General features: G+C 38.5%; 1 protein-coding gene across 1 annotated transcript in view; it reads left to right on the forward strand.

Annotated features, from left to right (window-relative positions):
- CCDC150 (coiled-coil domain containing 150) overlaps window positions 1-18,460 on the forward strand; it is an 87,063-nt gene that overhangs the window by 12,714 nt on the left and 55,889 nt on the right. Inside the window, exons 6-7 of the mRNA XM_056111966.1 lie at window positions 14,908-15,024; window positions 16,213-16,342. Coding sequence (XP_055967941.1) covers window positions 14,908-15,024; window positions 16,213-16,342 — 247 coding nt within the window. The remainder of the gene's footprint in view (window positions 1-14,907; window positions 15,025-16,212; window positions 16,343-18,460) is intronic.

Here is an 18,460-nt window from a genome sequence, read left to right on the forward strand (position 1 = left end):
AATAGACCACATCATATTTAATCGACGGTTTTGCCTGACTGATGTCACTGTTGTCCCAAAATTTCGAACGGGATCGGACCACCGTCTCCTTCGTGCAAAATTCTACTTCACAGAGCGGGGAGAAAGGGCTGCAAAGTTCAAAAGCTGTTGAATATTCCGCAAAATTGTAGTGGCAGCCAGATCAGAACCATAAAAGCTCTCACAAAGTAGGCACACCAGACTTAATCTTGAACCTAAACTGGCAAACACTTAGTGCAAAGAATCCAAAACGATTCAGTTTGTACCTGCACCCACCACATCAAAGACTGGTGGAAGTAAACAATGCAGACAGGGTACAGTTTCCTCTAGAACACAGCTGGAACAGTTGTTCCTGATAAAGCAACCTGGACCTGTCACCCTAAAGCACAACTGGTACAAACCTTATTGCTAAGCCCCACTAATTGGGAAGTGGTTCAGAGAAGCTGTCCAGAAATTGGTACTGGCAAATGTAAAAATTCCTAGAGCTGTAAATAACAACTTTGCTGAGTAGTGGTGACTAGATGCACATGCCCACAATCCCCAGTGATTGCCCAAGTTAGTTGAACTGTGATGCCACATCAACTTTCAGACACCTGCAACTGATCCATGGGCCAGAGAGCTAGTCTTTGGTGTGATAGTAGATACAAGGCATAGGTACTATTAATCTCCTATTCTCCTTTAGGTTCCTATTAATCAGAGTCACAGGCACTAGATTGACCCTTCAAGCATTTAGGAAATCCTCATAAAGCAATTTGTGGCATCAGAAAATCAGTAAAAGTATAGGTACAACACAAATAGTGTGTAAATGGGAGCACTATATTGCTGCTCAAAGCACCTGGAATTATTTATGTTATAATTATGGGGAAAGTGAACACCTTTGCCTCGTGCCTGATCTCAGGTTTACAGTTTTACACCATTGAGTATAGTGTTGTTTGTGGGTTTGTTGTATATAGTCATTACTATCTTGAGGTATGTTATTTTTATTCCTATTTTATTGAAGGTTTTTTAAAATCATGAATAATGGATATTAAATATTATCAAAAGTTTTATTTGCAGGTGATACAAATTGGACAAGAATCTAAACTATCAGTCGTTGCTATTGATATGATAATATATAGAAAAAAACTCCAAAGACTCCATTAAAAACACTTATTGTACATAGTAAACTAGTAAATAAACTAGTATATCAAAGTAGTAGTCATAAAAATCAAGACACAAAATTCTGTTCCATTTATATATGCAAATAATAACTAGAAAAAATTTAAAATCCCATTATTATTTTTAATATAATAATATATTATTATTTTTTATTGAATCACTGTGAGATATATAGTTACAAAGTTGTTCTCGATTTGGTGTTGGGTATTGGACATTATATGACTAAAACCCAATGATAAATTATTTAAAATAGGCTTCCAAAAACATTAAATATCTAGGAATAAACAAAGGATCTGAAAGACATATACATAAAGCTTTTTGTGTATAAAGAAAACTTTAAATCACAATTTAAAGAAATAGAAGAGGAAAATGGAAAATGAAAAGATATATTCATGGGACTGGAAAAATAAGAAATTAACACATCCAATGTGGCCATCCTATCTAAAGCACTATACAAATTTAATGTAATCCCTATCAAAGTTCCAATGAATTCCATTGAAACTTCAGTGACTTAAAACAAGCACTGCACTGTAGCACTGTCCTCCCATTGTTCATTGGTTTGCTCTAGTGGGCACCAGTAATGTCTTACAACAAATTGTGAGACTTTTTGTTACTGTTTTTGGCATATTGAATACATCTTGTGTAGCTTGCCAGGCTTTGCTATATAGTTGCGATACTCTCAGTAGCTTGCCAGGCACTCTGAGAGGGGCAGAGGAATTGAACCCGGGTCGGCCATGTCAGCCGTGTGTAAGGCAAATACCTTACCTGCTGTGCTATTGCTCCAGCCCAACTTAAAATAATTGCTATCAAAATTCATATCATGAAAGTTCTGAAATAACCAAAGCAGTTTTTTTTTTAAAAAAAGGGTAGAGATTGCCTTTCCCGACTTTAAATTATACTTTAAAACTTTATTAACTAAAACAGTGTAATACTGGAATAGAGATAGACTCTCATATCAAGGAATTAAGAGCCCAAGATAGTAAACTCCCATATTTTTGGACAGTTAATCTGTATAAGGAAAAGGATGCATGAAGTGGATCAAGTCTAAGGTAATGATGTTGGGAAAACAGGATAGCCTTATGCAAATAAAAGGAACTATGTCTCAAACCAAGCACAAAAGTTAATTCAAAGTGGATTAAAGACCTCACGATACTATCAGAATTCATAAATTACACTGAGGAAAACATAGGCAAAACTCTTCAGGATATGGGCCTCAGAATTGTCTTTTATGGTTTGACTCCAGAAGCAAATACAACAAAAACAAATGGACTACAACAAACTAAAGAAAGACTAAAGAAGGCACTCCACCGAATTGGAGAAAATATTATAGATTAACTATCAGGTAATATTTAAGATATACATTCACAAAACTCAGTGACAAAACACCAATAATCCCATCAAAAACTGAGGAAAAGAGATGAACAGGCATTTTTTGGAATAAGACATGGATATTGCCAATAGGCATGTGAAAGATGTTAAATTATCATTGTCAATTATTATGTAAGTTAAAAAAATAAAATGATATCTACTTTGAGAATGGCATATGTCAAAGAGACTGAAAAAAAGTAGTGATGGTCAAGATGTTGTGAAAGAGAAACCCTCATTTACTATTGTCTAATCAGCCCTAATGGAAAACTGTATGGAGATTAAAAAAAAAAGTAAGAATAGAAAATCTATATGACCCAGCAATTTTACTTCTTAGCATCTATTTTCAAAGCACAAAGTCATTCATTTGAGAAGATATAAGCACACCTATATTCATTGCAGCATTTAGTACAATAGCCATAATATGCAAGCAACCCAAATGTACAACAAATGAATGGATAAAGAAGATGTGGTATATATACATAATGGAATTCTATGCAGCTGTAATAAAATATTGAATCATGCTGCAATGTGGATGGAAATGGAGGACATCATTTAAAATAGGTCAGAGGAAAAAGGACAAATAATTGATGATGTTACTTATGTGTATAATATAGAGTGACAGAGCAAGGGGTTATCAGCACTGAACAATAACAAAGCCTTGGTTCCTGGATTATAAAATTTATTATCAAGCAGTGAAGGCAGACATAGGAGAGGTGGATTTGAGGTGACAGAGAAACAATTGTGGAGGGAGGGTCACGGAAACTTGGTGGTAGTACTGTGCTGTAACTTTGTACATTAATCCCATAAATTTTTAACACTATTATAACTGAATTACCTAAACAATAATTTAAAAATACTAACCAGAATAAAAAACTAATACAGGGGGTATGATACCACCAGCAGGTCAATCTGTACCTGTGAGGCATCAGTAGCCTGATGGCACTGCCAGACTTTCAGATACCCCAAAATTGCTGCTGTGCCTTTCGCCAGACCCCAAAAACTTGAGGCAAAGTTTATCAAGAAAGTAAATGGCCAAAAGTTAGGTATGTGGGAGACACACCCACAAACCACCTCCAGCTCAGCTATATAATTGGAGGCATGGCACTCTGGTTCCTGATCAATCTGCTTAATGGCCATGATCCCAGAGACTCAGAAATGAATCTTGGGACCCAAAGGCTTTTGGCAGAAATGCATCCTGTTTCTGCAGTACGTTACTAGTGCTGGGCCAGTCCAGGTGAGAATAGGTTTTGTGCCTTGGCCTGTTCCCCTTGGTGGCCCGGTGACCACCATCCTCCAGAGGCCACTGGACAGTCAGGTTTGGGCCTGCAGTGACGAGACATGCGGAGCCTCACCAGATGGGAGTGGAACCAGCCCTTTCCTCCCCATCCCAGCAAGACTCCGAGTTGCTGCCTACAAATGGCCTCTCTAGCTCCTGATCACACTAATTAACGGCCATGATCCCAGAGAATCAGAAACAAATCTTGAAACCTAGCGGTTTTTTACAGAAATTCATCTGGACCGCATACAAGGTGGCCGCCTCCTCAGAGCTTATTGGAAAGCCAGGTATGAACTGGCGGTGATGGGGCAACTGCAGTCTCATGGGAAGGGGGACAGTACCGGCTCGTCCTTCACACCCTACCGAAGTCACGAGTTTCCCACCATGAGCGGCTCACCAGCATGGCCATGGCTCCAGGGGCAAAAGGACTTAATCCAGAGCCCAGCAGCTTGTGGCAGAAAAGTGAATGAACCATGCGTTAAACTATGGCGCCATACCTCCCTGGGAGGGAAAGGGTATTGCTCCCTTCCGCCTTTTTCCCACCCAGCAGCAAGGTGGCCGCCGCCTCAGAGCTTATTGAAAACCAGGTATGAGCCGGCGTTGACAGGGCAACTGCAGTCTCATGGGAAGGGGGGCAGTACCGGCACGTTCTTCACACCCTACAGAGGTCACGAGTTGCCCCCCATGAGCGACTCTCTGGCACAGCCATAACACCAGATGCACAGAAACCAGTCTTGTAATTATCTGGCTCTTTGCAGAAATCCAAAATGGCGAGGCCACTATTGTGGCCATTATATGATTATATGCGAGATTATATGATTCTCATAACCAACTATAGAAAACAAAGTATTTCACAATGCCTTTTCAGCAATTCTGATTGTTGGGGGAGAAATTCTAAACAATAATGGTGCATCTTTTGTCGAAATAATGAATAACCAACGTAGAGAAGAGTTAAGTGGAAATCATCTTCCTCACAGGCATTGAGAGAAGTGGGAGGGGGTATATTGGGGTTCTTGGTGGTGAAAAATGAGTACTGGTGAAGGGAGAGGTGTTTGATCATTGTATGACCGAGACTTAAACCTGAAAGCTTAGTAACTTTTCCCACAGTGATTCAACAAATAAATATAAGAAGAAAAAAATAAAATTATGAAAAATAAAAAAGTAAGGTGGAGTTCATGCCCAATTCAATCAGCTAATCAGTGGCTGAATAAATAGCAGTACTCATACATTAAAAAAAATACAAAATTAGCATACAGCTTGTAAGAAAAGAAAAAAAAGTAACATTAATAAAAACTTAAGGAAATTCTTATACATTCAGCCATCCAGACTTGACTTTTCTTAAATGACTGAAACTTTTGTCTCACAGTTCTGGTGGTTATAAGTCCAGAACCAAACTCTTTTTTATTTTGCCTGTAACCACCAGATTTGTCTTTTACCTTAAATCCTCTCTTCTGGTTTACAGACAGCTTTCTCATTTTTCCTCTTAGAATCTTTTCTCTGTGCACATGTATTTCACAGAGATGTGTATCTAAATATCCTCTTATAAAGAAAACAATCTGATTGCACCATAAATCACTTTTTAAAACTCTCTCTCAAAAATGTCATTATTTTGAGATATGAACAGATATCAGTATTCATATGTTAATATACTTTAAAATTACATACCATTCAGTATTCATGTGAATAGGAAAGTATACAATCATAGGGACTGTGAATGTGTCTCTGTTAGAGTGTTTGCCTTGACTGTGTGAGAACCTGGATTTAATAACTAGCACACACACACAAAAAAAAACCCCCAAACCCGACAAAAATCCCCTCCCACAAAAAAATAATACTGGGCCAGAATAATAATATAGTAGGTAGGGCTTTTTCTGTCGCATGTAACCAACACAGATTCTATCCCTGCATCTCATGTGGTCCTTTTAACCCACCTGGAGTAATCCCTGACCATGATCCCTGAGTATATAGCCAAGAATAAGCCCTAAGTACTGTTGGATGTAGCCTCCAAACAAATGATATATATGCATGACTATATTATGTATGCATATATACTAAGATGCTTGCACAAACAAAAACTTGTTCTGATCTCATACAAAGTACAGGTTTTTTTTTTTTGCTTTTTTGGGTCACACCTGGCATTGCACAGGGGTTACTCCTGGGTCATGCACTCAGGAATTACTCCTGGTGGTGCTCAGGGGACCATATGAGATGGCGGGAATTGAACCGGGTCGGCTGTGTGCAAATCAAATGCCCTACCCGCTGTGCTATCACTCCAACCCCGAAGTACAGGTTTTTATAAATGAATTATCCCTGGGGCTGTAAAGATATGCAGTGGGTAGGTAAAGATTGCACACGGCTGAGTCCAGTTTGATTCTTAATGCTTCATAGGCCCCCTTGAGCCCGTAGGGATCCCTGTGCCCAGAGGCAGGAGTAAACCATAAGCACTACAGATGTGACCCCAAAACAAGGAAAATGAATTGTTCTCAACTGTAATGTAGAGTCTAGTGAATATAATTAACAATACTGAGTTGTAATAACAAATTGGGAGACTAACACCAAAGAATAGCCAAGATAAGTACCAGGAGGCACATTCGCAGCCATGCGACATCCTATTATCTCATTTTTCCTTTGGAGAACCTGGCAGGCTACTGAAAGTATCCTGCCTGCACGGCAGAGTCTGGCAAACTTCCTGTGTCATACTCAATATGCCAAATACCACTAACATGATGGGTCTCATTCTCCTAACCCTGAAAGAGCATTGAATATGGCTCTTTTAAAATCTCAGGGCCAAGAAGAACGAGACGTTACTCGTGCCTGCTCGAGGCAATCAACATACAACAGGATGATTGTGATTGTGAAGTACCAGGAGGCTCACTCCATGACTTGGAGGCCAGCCATACATGCTGAGGTAGAAGGCAGCTCAGATAGAGAGGGGAGCACCAAATAAAGGGTGTTGGGAGGACCCTTCCAGGATGAAAGATGCATGCTGAAAATAGACTATAGGCCGAATGTGATAACCACTCAATACCTCTTTTGCAAACCACAGCACCCAAAAAGAGAGAGAGAACAAAAGGGAATGTCCTGCCACAGGGGTGGGGTGGGATGGGTGGTAGGGGCGTGGGAGGGATGCTAGGAGCATTGGAGGTGGGGAATGGGCACCGGTGGAGAGATGGGTACTCAATCATTGTATAACTGAAACCCAAGCACTAAAATTTGTAAGGTCAACAACTGTACCACATGGAGTTTCACTAATATAAAATAAAATAAAAGTTCCTAAGAGAAGGAATCTTAAAAATTCTTTTCATTCTGGGTCCTTCAGCAGGTGGGAGCATGAGTCAGAGCTGCTGAGGTACACTATGGCGGGGGGCATGGTGAGAGGTGACAGTAAACAGAGAGGCCCCTCTACAGCCACAGGTGCCCAGATGAGCGTCTAGGCAAGAGGAGGTGCCTGCATCCTTAGAAGTGTGCCAGCAGTGGAATTTGAACTGTCGTCCATGATCTGTGCCAGTGCATGGCCCCTTCTGTGATGGGGGCTGTGGTCTTCAAGCAGCAACGGCTGTTCATTTAGCTGCCAGTTAATTTTCCTTTACATAGTGCATTGAAACCCTATCTCAGCCTCGTTTGCTGAACTCTTACAAGGGCTGCCTGGCTACTTCCAACCACATTAGGCCAGAAGGTCACTAGTCTATCCCAATCAAAATACCCACCAAAGCTCACCAAATTAATGATAAACACAAGAATCTGTACAACTCCAATCTAAAAGAACATGTGCCCTGAATCAGTGCTAGTTGCCCCACACAAGTCACACAGGAGTACCCAACAGGGTGGTAATATCCTTGAAGGGGAAAGAGGAGACCACCATCTACCAAGCTCACCCAGAGTTCTCCCTTACAGTGAGAGGGGGCACTCATAGTGAACTGGAAGGTTTACCTCCAGACTGCCACAACATCAAGGGGAAACAAACAGCACAGATTCCCACCATGAGGAGTAGATGAAGAAATAAGACCAGAAGCCTTAACAAGGAATACCCGCATACATAATCTCTCTGATAGAGAATTCAGAGATGAAATGGTGAGGATGTTTAATGAGCTCAAAGAAACTGGGATGGCCATTCAATAAAATAAAGGAGGATATGAAACAGTGGAATGGACAACCAATAAAATACAGGAGGAAATGAGAGTAGAAATAAGAAAAAATACAAACAGAAGTAGCACTAAAAAAATCCAGTAAATAAAATAAACCCAGTGGATGTCCTAAACAGTAGAATAACAACAGCTGAAGACCAAATCAGTGAGCTTGAAGATGCACTGCAGAAAGTATACAGGCAACAATAGAAGATGGAAAAAGACCTAAAAATAGTTCAAGGGTGGATAAAAGACAAATTCAAGAAGAATATGTAAGAATCATCATAGTCCCAGGGGGACAGGAAAGAAAACCCAGTTGAGGAAGTAACAGTAAAGGAATCATTGTGGAAAAGTTCCCAGCGCTAGAGAATGCAGGCATCAAATCCAAGAAGCTCAAAGGATATTAGCTAAAAGAGACCCTAATAAAAAGTCTCCGAGATGTATAATAATAAGAATGATGAATACCATAGAAACATAATACTGCAAGCAGCAAGATCAAACAAAGAAATCATATACAAAAGAGCATCCCTTAGATTTACAAAAGACTTATAAGATGAAACACTCCAGGCCTGAAGATAGTGGTGGGATATAGTGTGTGTGGGGGGGGAACCCTCAGTGAGTTGAGCTCCTCATCAAGATTACACAACAGAAACAAAATCTGCACTTCTGTATTCATTGCAGCACTATTCACAATATTCAGATCTGGAAACAACCTGAGTGCCTGAGAACAGATGAATGGATAAAAAACCATGGTACATCTACACAATAGAATACTATGCAGCAGTTAGGAAAAATGAAGCCATGAAATTTGCTTATAAATTGATGGACATGGAGAGTGAAATGAATCAGAAGGAGAGAGGCAGATATAGAATGACTGCATTCAATTTTGGTATATAAAATTTTGTATACTAGAAGACTAATATCCAAGGCCAAAGAAAACAAGGGTTAGGAGGACTGGTCAATAGTTGGAATCTACCACAAGCGTGTGTGGGACTGAGAGTACTAGACAGCAGGGAACAAGTAGGTAAAGGGATATACATAACAACCTTTCAGTATCTGTAATGCAAACCACAGTGCCCAAAAGGGAGGAGAGAGGGAGTGAGGAAGGTCGGGGTGGAGAGAGAGGAGGCGAAAAGAGGGAGAGAGAAAGTGAGAGGGGGGAGAGAAGTGCCTGCTGTACAGGCAAGCTGGGGGTGGGGTTAGTGGAGATGGGAGGGAAACTGGGGACACAGGTAGTGGAAAACTATACCGGTGGAGGGATAGGTGTTGGAATACTATATGTCTGAAACCTAATCATGAACAGCTATGTAAGGGTCTATATCACAGTGATTCAATAAAAAAAATTAAAGAATAAATTCTTGTCACAAGACAGACATTTATAATTATGTGTGTGGTAGCTCTGTAGCACTGTCCTCTCATTGTTCATTGATTTGCTTAAGTGTGCACCAGTAACATCTCCATTGTGAGACTTGTTATTACTGTTTTTGGCATATTGAGTACGCCACAGGGAGCTTGCCAGTCTCTGACCTGCAGGCAGGATACTCTCGGTAACTTTCCCGGCTCTCCTAGAGGGACGGAGGAATCTAACCCGGGTTGGCTGTGTGCAAGGTGAACTGTGTTATCGCTCTGGCTCAAGTGTGTGGTAATGGATCTTAACTTCCTGTGGTAATTACTTCAACTAGTACAGTGTTATGTGTAACTTGTAATTCAAATCACTGCATGATTTGAGGGTAAAGGTTTAGTTCTAATTAACATTAAATATATTTGACTGCTTCTCTTAATGCTTCAGCAACATATATTTCAATCAAATGAAGATTCCCTTTATAAAATAATGTATTTTGGGCAAATTTTTCACTTTGATTCAGAGCTTAGTCAGTATACCCAGATATTCAAAGTTATAAAAGAATTATAAACTTATACTAAAACTATTAACTATACAAATATAAAAGAACAATGATTCATTATTAAGATTGTGATACTTTGGGGGGAGCTCCCAAAAGGTGCTCAGGTGCAAATAAATGCCCACAGGCATAATACTTGCTCATGCCTTGGTGTACTGGGGCTATCTAGGCCACCTCTCAGTGCTGTTGGCCTTCAGGGCTACACCTGACTGTGCTCAGGGACCTTCTATGATTGCACCCAGCAACGCTCCAGGGATCATATGGTGTTGAGAATTGAACCCAGGTTGGAATCATGCCAAGCATGTCCCTTATCTGCTGTACTTAACTCTCAGTCCCAAGACTATAATATTAGGTACAACATTGTTGTGAGGAAGGAATTTCTAAGATTGAGAAGAATTATAAAATCTTATATTTTTACATGGGAAAAAAAGCACGAGGAAAAATTGACAAAAACAAACATAAAATTTTCCTTAAAGAATGCAAACTTGATTCTTTTTTAAAAGGAGCAGACAAATGATAATAGTTATGAAAATGAAGAGCAAATAGCTATATTAGAAATGTTTAATCCAATTTGTTGGAAATATTTAATCCAAAAATGCAAAAATTATATTTATTATATTATCAAAGATGTAAGAAAAATAATCATATATAAATGCACTTGAGATTCTTTCAAATATTACTGACAGGAAGGTGAAGTTGGAAGGACAATAACTTATTTATTAAAGTCTAAAATAGCTATTTGACCAGAAACTATAAAGTACGTTGAGGAAAATATAGGTAGAACACTTAGGATTTGGACTTCAAAAGTGCCTTTAATGATCTGAAACCTCTGGCAAAGGTAACACAAAAATAAACAAATGGAACTACATAAAGTTAGAGTGCTTCTGTATGGCAAAAACAAAACAACCACGGGCAAAAAATGAAAAGAATGCTAACTGAATGAGAAAAAATACTTGCCTTCAGCACATAAGATAAAAGTTTGATATCCAGGATATATTAAGTATTCACAAAGATGAACACCAACAAGTCAAAAGCCCCATCAACAAATGGGGGGAGGAAATGAATATATACATCTCAGAGGAAGACAGCAGTAGACACATGAAAAATGCTCAGCATCACTGAACATCAGAGAAATCAGAGATACCACCTCACATCAGTGAGAATGGCACATATCAAAAATAGTAGGAACAATCTGTGTTGATGGGGGTGTGATGAAAAAAGAACTCTCATCCACTGCTGGGAACGTTGTCTAGTACAACTGCTGTGGAAAACAGTGTGGAGAGTTCTGAGTAAACTTAGAATTGAACTTCCATATGAGCTGGCAATTCCAATTTTGAGCATCTACCCCAAGGATATAAAAACACTCTCTCCAAAGGGCATGTGCACACCATTATTCATTGCTCCACTCAGTACAGTAGCTAAGATATGGAATCAACCTAGGTGTCCAATAAACATGAATGGATTATGAAGATCTGAAACCGCACAGTATGCTGCAATGTGGTTGGAACTGAAAGATCATGTTGACTGAAGTAAGCCAGAAGAAGAAAGACAGACAAAGGATAATCTCATTTATCTGTGGTATATAGGATACTGGATGAGGAAATGTAAAAGGGGATGCCTTGATTACCCTTGACCCCAGTGTTTAGAGTGGAGACAAAGAAGGAAAGAAATCAAAGTGGGGGAGGGGGAGGAGAAGAAATGGGCGAACAAGTATTAGGCCATCAATTATATTGGGGTAATATAGTGAGTGGTATAGCATATACCAAAATACAGACTCAACATAACTAGAAGCACGAGATCTAAGCTGCAATCACTGAAACTTTGTAATGTGCCTGTCAAGTTGACGGGTGGGGATGTGGTAGGGATTGGAGTGGGGAGGGAATTCGGAAACACAGATGAAGCGAAGTTGACACTGATGGAGGGATTGGAATCGAAATATTTCATTCCTACAACTCAATTATCAATAACTTTGTAAATCACAGTTCTTTAATAAATTAATTTTAAAAATGTACATCCCATAAAACAAGACATACAACAGGGACATTAATTTTGAATCATTCAGAGCCTTATGTTGACCAGCTAGAAATTAAACAAAGAAGAAATGTTCATTTATTTATAAAATAAAATCCTAAAACATCTAGATAATTATACCTTTATTTATTTAGTGGAAATTTATCCTAAATTATTTCCTAAAGGAAATAATCAGATATGCAAGGGAAACTTTATTCACAAGCATGTTTTGGGAGTAGTGGGGGGTGGGCCACCCCCTGCAGTACTCAAGAGGCTAGTGCTGACTTTATCATCAGGTGTGACCTTTCCCCCCAGTGCTGTTTAGGGGGCAATATATGGAACCAGAGACTTGAAAAAGAATCCAGCTAACATAGGCACATGCAAGAAAATGGCCTTACTTCCTATAATACCTACCACCTCCCAAACATGCTTAGAATGACATACAGAATAATAAAAAATTGGAAAGACTTTTATGCCCAACACAGGTATGATTAAGAAAATCTTAGAATGGTTACAAAATGAGCAAACAATTTTGTACCAACACAGTTCTCATCTCTTTTTTAAAAAAATCAGGAAGTGTATTATATAGAAAACATAAAAACAGAGTTACAATTTAGGGAAGAATTTTAGAATATTTCTGTGTCATTTTTTCTATTGAAGGATAAAATTCTTTCAACTTACTGCCCCTTCATAAAAGGATTAGCATTATGCAATTATTGTTTACATTGAAAAGGATCTATTTTTTACCTTGTGATAGCCTTTTTTATATATTTATCTAATTAACTTTACACATTTATTGACAGAAATGAGGTTAGCTATGCTTAAATTCTTTTTGAATTTTATAAGATAGTTCACAATAGGACTAGAGCGATAGCACAGAGGGTAGGGCATCTGCCTTACACACGGAAGACCCGGGTTCAATTCCTCTGCCTCTCTCGGAGAGCCCGGCAAGCTACTGAAAGTATCCCACCCGCATGGCAGTGCCTGGCAAGCTCCCCATGGCATATTCAATATGCCAAAAACAGTAACAACAAGTCTCAGTGGAGATGTTACTGGTGCACACTTGAGCAAATCGATGAACAATGGGAGGACAGTTCACAATATTTGATTACATTTAATATTCAAATACCATTCCTACACATTTCACCTTCCCACCACCATATTTCGAATGTTTCCATCCCAAACCCAAATCCCTGTCCCAAAGCAGAACTGAAATAATATATTTTGTATTATTTGTTATGAAAAACTGCTAAAAATGCTACAGAAAAGTATCCTTAGAGGAAAGAGTGTGAAGATTGTTCTATTTCAACAGGGGCCATTAAGACCTTCTATAATAGATCACTAACATTTTGTTTAAGGTTGAGCCTTGTGTGCTTATGTATATATATGTATATATATATGTAGAAATATATATATATTTTTTTCCTCTAAAATTGGTTGCCTACTACTTTGAACCCCAACAAATGTGTGGTACTTGGTACTTTTGGAGTATGGGTAGGGTGTGTCCCGTGAAGTGTCCAGGAATAGGTTCACACTCATGGGTCAAGCTTGACCAGGGCGTGTGGAGAGCAGCCTTGAGCATGACAGCAATTGAGTTCTGGATGTTTTTGGCTGCCTGGCTTGTTCCCTTGGGGCAGGGAGGGCTCTCACTCTCCCCCTTTGGGGTGCCCATAAACAGCCTGGTGTGGGTTCCAGCAGCAGCATGGTTATGGCTAGCATCATGTTATGCTCCCATCCAGGAGAGAAGGACATGCGATTTGGATGGTGACCGATGACGAGATTATCTGGAGCCAGTCAGAGGTGGCTTATGTATGCCCAAATTCTTGAATGTCAGTTTATTTCTGATTTAACTTTATTTGTTCTGTTATGCCATTATTTATATATATATATATATGTATACATATATATTTTTTCTCTTTTAGTCACACCTGGCAATGCACAGGGGTTACTCCTGGCTTATGCACTCAGGAATTACTCTTGGTGGTACTCAGGGGACCATATGGGATGCTGGGAATCCAACCCGGGTCAGCCATGTGCAAGGCAAATGCCCTACCCGCTGTGCTATTGCTCCAGCTCCCATATCTGTTTTTATATCTTTTTTTTTTTTTAATTTTCCACCCCTCGCAGTGCTAAGGGCTTATTCCTTACTCCTGGCTTTTAGCTCAGGGGTTAATCCTGGCAGGCTTGGGGGACCATATGAAGTGCCAGGGATCTAACCTGGGTCTGTTGCTGGTAAAGCAAGCGCCCTATCACCTGTACTATTGTTCCAGTTCCCCCATTATTCATTTTGACCTATAAATTTGAAAAAATTGGAAATAATTTTCCAGTGCTATGTCCATATTATTATGGGATAAAAAATAGATGAAACAAAATATAGAAAGAATTAAAGAGTTAAAGTTAGAAGATTCAGAAATACAAAAATATAAACTAATATGTAATATTTGTATTTTTCAATTTTCTTTTTAAAAATCAATTTTAAGATACCTTTATATTTTATACCACAACACAAAAGAGAAATTTCACAAGGCAATTACCTACGCACTGATATTTTCTATTTTTTTTCTTTACCTTTTCAAGTGGGCTGGAACGATAGCACAGTGGGTAAGGCGTTTGCCTTGCATGCGGCCGACCCAGGTTCGATTCCTCTGTCCCTCTCAGAGAGCCCAGCAAGCTATTGAGAGTATCCCGCCCACATGGCAGAGCCTGGCAAGCTCCTCGTGGTGTATTCGATATGCATTCGATATAACAAGTCTCGTAATGGAGACATTACTGGTACCTGCTCTAGCAAATCGATAAACAACTAGAGGACAGTGCTACAGTGCTACCTTTGTGCTTGCAATTCAGATTTTAAAAATAAACATAATAGGAAGAAATTGTCATCTAATTATTTCCTAAAAGATTATCTATTAGAGTGAGATAAAGGTGCATGGGAGGAGTCATCAAGGAATGAAGAGTGGGTGAGATGACATCTCTGGTAAACTTTTCATGGTGACTAATATTTGTTAAACTTCTGTGGTGTTCCCTGGCCCTCATCTGTAATGTTCCTCTGTAGCTAAGGAAACAACTGTCTGAGGAGAAGCACCTGAGGGAATCTCTTGAGAAATCGGAATCAGCTATGATACTCAAAATACAAGAAATGTCATCAGCAGTGGAGATGGAACAGAAACAGGTAGGAAGATTTTCTCTCTTGGTTTGTTAGGATAGTAAAAAGAAAAATGTTTGCTTATAATCCTAAAGCCATTGTTTTGCTTATTTTCTCTAGATGAACTATTTATTTTAATACTTTTCTGTCAACAGTTTTTACTAGAATTTGAAAAAAAAGTACAAAATTAGAAAGGACTCTGCAATTAACATTTTATGAATGAGGGAGCCAAGGACCATAACTGTTATAGTTTGCCTCAGACTTTACAAAAGTGAACTTAAAGTTCCTGGTACAGTAGTAACTTTTCCCCCATCATATTATCTCTGTTAAATAAATTAACTTAGAAGACATTTTAGATCTCATATATGCAATGTGATAGAAAATAAAAATGAAACTAAACTACTTGTTGCAAAGAATACTATTGAACAAAATACTTAGGAATGTATTTACACTATTTTAAGTCTCATGTTTATTTTAGCTTAGTATCTCTGGATCCCTGGAATCCCATATGGTTCTTCAAGCACCTCCAATAGTAACTCCTGGGCGCAGAGCTATAATTAACCCCTGAGCATTGCTGGGTGTGGCCCCCCCAAAACAATGCAAAATCAACCAAAAAAAGAAAACCAAAAAATCTAAGGAAATTAATAGTTTCAAGTTTCAAAACCTGGATTACATATTTTACTATTTTAACTAATGGCTATTCTTTATAATAGAATCACAGAAAGGACTCTACTTAAGAAATTTGCAAGTGATTCTTTATTGCATTTGCTTGTACTGCCAACATACATTTATTACACAGATTAGTAGAGTTCAAATTAGGGCTCAGAGTGATAGCTCGATGGGTTGGAGTGTGTGCTTTGCTTTTGGGAGGCCCAGTTTTAATCCCCATCCTAAAGCACCACCAGGAATGAGCACTAAATTGGGAGAACCTCTAAGTGTGTTCTCAAGACTCAGATTTTTCCTTTGGCCACATTTTGAGTGCTTTTGAGTGCAGTCATTTATGATGGGTTACTGCTGTGTTACTGCATAGGAAGTTCTATTGGACAACATTGCTATAAGACGCTGCACTCTTGGAAGTATTTAGGTGTGGTATAAAATTTCCCCTTTCCCTCCAGTGATATTTTAGATGGGAAAAATTGCCTACACATATTCTATATGGTGTCCTACTAGAAATATTTGACTTATGGGAAAAAAGTCTTTCTTGTCCAATTTCAGGTCCAAGTTTTGCAACAAAACTGCATAGCTCTACGTAATTCTATACAGACAACCCAAGAACTATTGAAAGAAGAGCAACAGCTAAAAGGAGAGTTGGAAATTGCTACCTCAAAGCTCCAGTCCGATCTAAGTATGAAAGTAGATGCCAGAAATACTAGATATTTCATTTTTTAAAAACTGTTACAATCACAAACTATTATATCAGCAAATATTATTGGTATTTCTCTTAGGTCTCAATCTGGAAAAATTAGTATTTCCTTTCTGTAAATTGAGAAAGAATGTTGTCAATGAAATAGAATTTTTCATTTTCAAAAAATAAACATTTTTAAGGCTTACTTAAGATTATTTATTTATTTATTTTTGATTTTTGGGTCACACCCAGTGATGCTCAGGGGTTACTTCTGGCTCTGTGCTGCACTCAGAAATTACTCTTGGTAGTGCTTGGGGGACCATAGGGACTGCCGGGGATTGAACCTAGGTTGGCCGCATGCAAGGAAAACGGCCTGCCCTACCGGCTGTACTATCACTCCAGCCCCTTATTTAAGATTTTGTGGACTTGTAAATGTTTGGTTTCTAGAAACCCAAACTAACTACTTAATAATAGGATTTTAATTAGTAAATAAAACCATCAATCCTTTTAACCTGACTTACCATATTTTACTAAACTCTGTTCTTCAAATTATCTATCTATTTTGGTTAACTTGCAGTTGTAGAAATCTATGGTTGAAAGTTACCTCAAAGGTATCTTAAGTGAATCTTAGATTAATCTACTCATGTTACAGATGAGTAAAACATCTCAAAAGGTTATAAAGCTAGGAAAAGTAAGTCTAGACTTGATTCCAGGTTGCTTATAGTATTGCTGCTTTAGTCTGTCAGCCCATGCTTATTATAGTTGTTAATAGACAATTTTAGGGACTGGAGTGATTGTACAGCAGGGAGGGCATTTGCCTTGCACGCGGTTGACCCGGGTTCAATTCCCAGCATCCCATATAGTCCCCAGAGCACTGCCAGGAATGATCCCTGAGTGCAGAGCCAGGAGTAACCCCTGAGCATCACTGGGTGTGACCCCAAAAGCAAAACAAAAAAAAACCCCAAAATAAACAAACTAGTAATGTTTCCCAGAATTATAAAATAAATAAAAAAGTGATATTTAAACTCAGTTCTTCAGACTTGAAGTGTAGTGTTCTGGACAGCTTTTCTCTGCTTTGTGTCCATAATACAGATATGAAATACCAAAAATTAAATGGAATAATTAGAACAGCAGACAGTAATCCAACAGTGTTACTACTGATTTTGGCAGAGTTCTCTTTTTCCTGCTGAGCAGTGAATTACTCTGAAATTACTTCTGGTAATGCTAAAGATAATTTTCTATTTACCTCTAGTTATGCCTACAAGATACATGTTACATGAGCTACAGAGATAGCACAGAAATTAAGGCACTTGACTTGCAAGTCACTGAGGCCCTGAAAATGGTTCAAACCTCCCAACTGTGTATGGTACCCCAAGCACTACCAGATGTGGTCTCTGAACCTCACTGTGAATAGCCTAAAAAAAAAATAACATGTTTCAAGTGGGCCTCATCAAGGAATAAATTCATCCATACCTTTATGTAGTTGTTTAACTCCTCCCTCTTACATCCTACATTTTATGTTCTTGCCACATTACGTGGTGTCATAATAGTCATGTGAGAATGATAGGAAAGTATACCTCATTCTACACAAAGACAGTTCTGTGTACAATCTTCTGTGAAGGTTCTCTCCAGTAAAGTAGGGGAGCAGATACTAAAATACAGTTCTTTCTGCTTGTTTTCCTGCTTGATTTTTTTCATGTTACTTTCTCATTGGATAAATGCTTTATTTTTGAGTTTTATAAAGAATATATAAAAGTGGGAAAGGGAGGGTATACCGGGGATATTGGTGGTGGGGAATGTGCACTGGTGGAGGGATGGATGTTTGATCATTGTGCGATTGTAACCCAAACATGAAAGCTTGTAACTATCTCATGGTGATTCAGTAAAATTAAAAAAAAAAAGAAAGACCATTACAAACGATTAAAATAGTTATTCAAACTAGCATGACGGAAAAAAAGCCTGGTTTTTGGATCATATATGCTTTATATTAATAATAGACTTTATATGAACACAAGTTTTTTTTTTTGTCTTTTTTTTTAGGAGGTTTGGAAATCCTCAGATCCTAGTTTATTTTCTTATTTTTTTTTAAATTAGTGAAACACCATGAGGTACAGTTGT

Source organism: Sorex fumeus, unplaced genomic scaffold (genome assembly GCF_029834395.1).
Source record: "Sorex fumeus unplaced genomic scaffold, SorFum_2.1 ptg000014l, whole genome shotgun sequence".
In the NCBI taxonomy this organism is placed as follows: Eukaryota; Metazoa; Chordata; class Mammalia; order Eulipotyphla; family Soricidae; genus Sorex; species Sorex fumeus.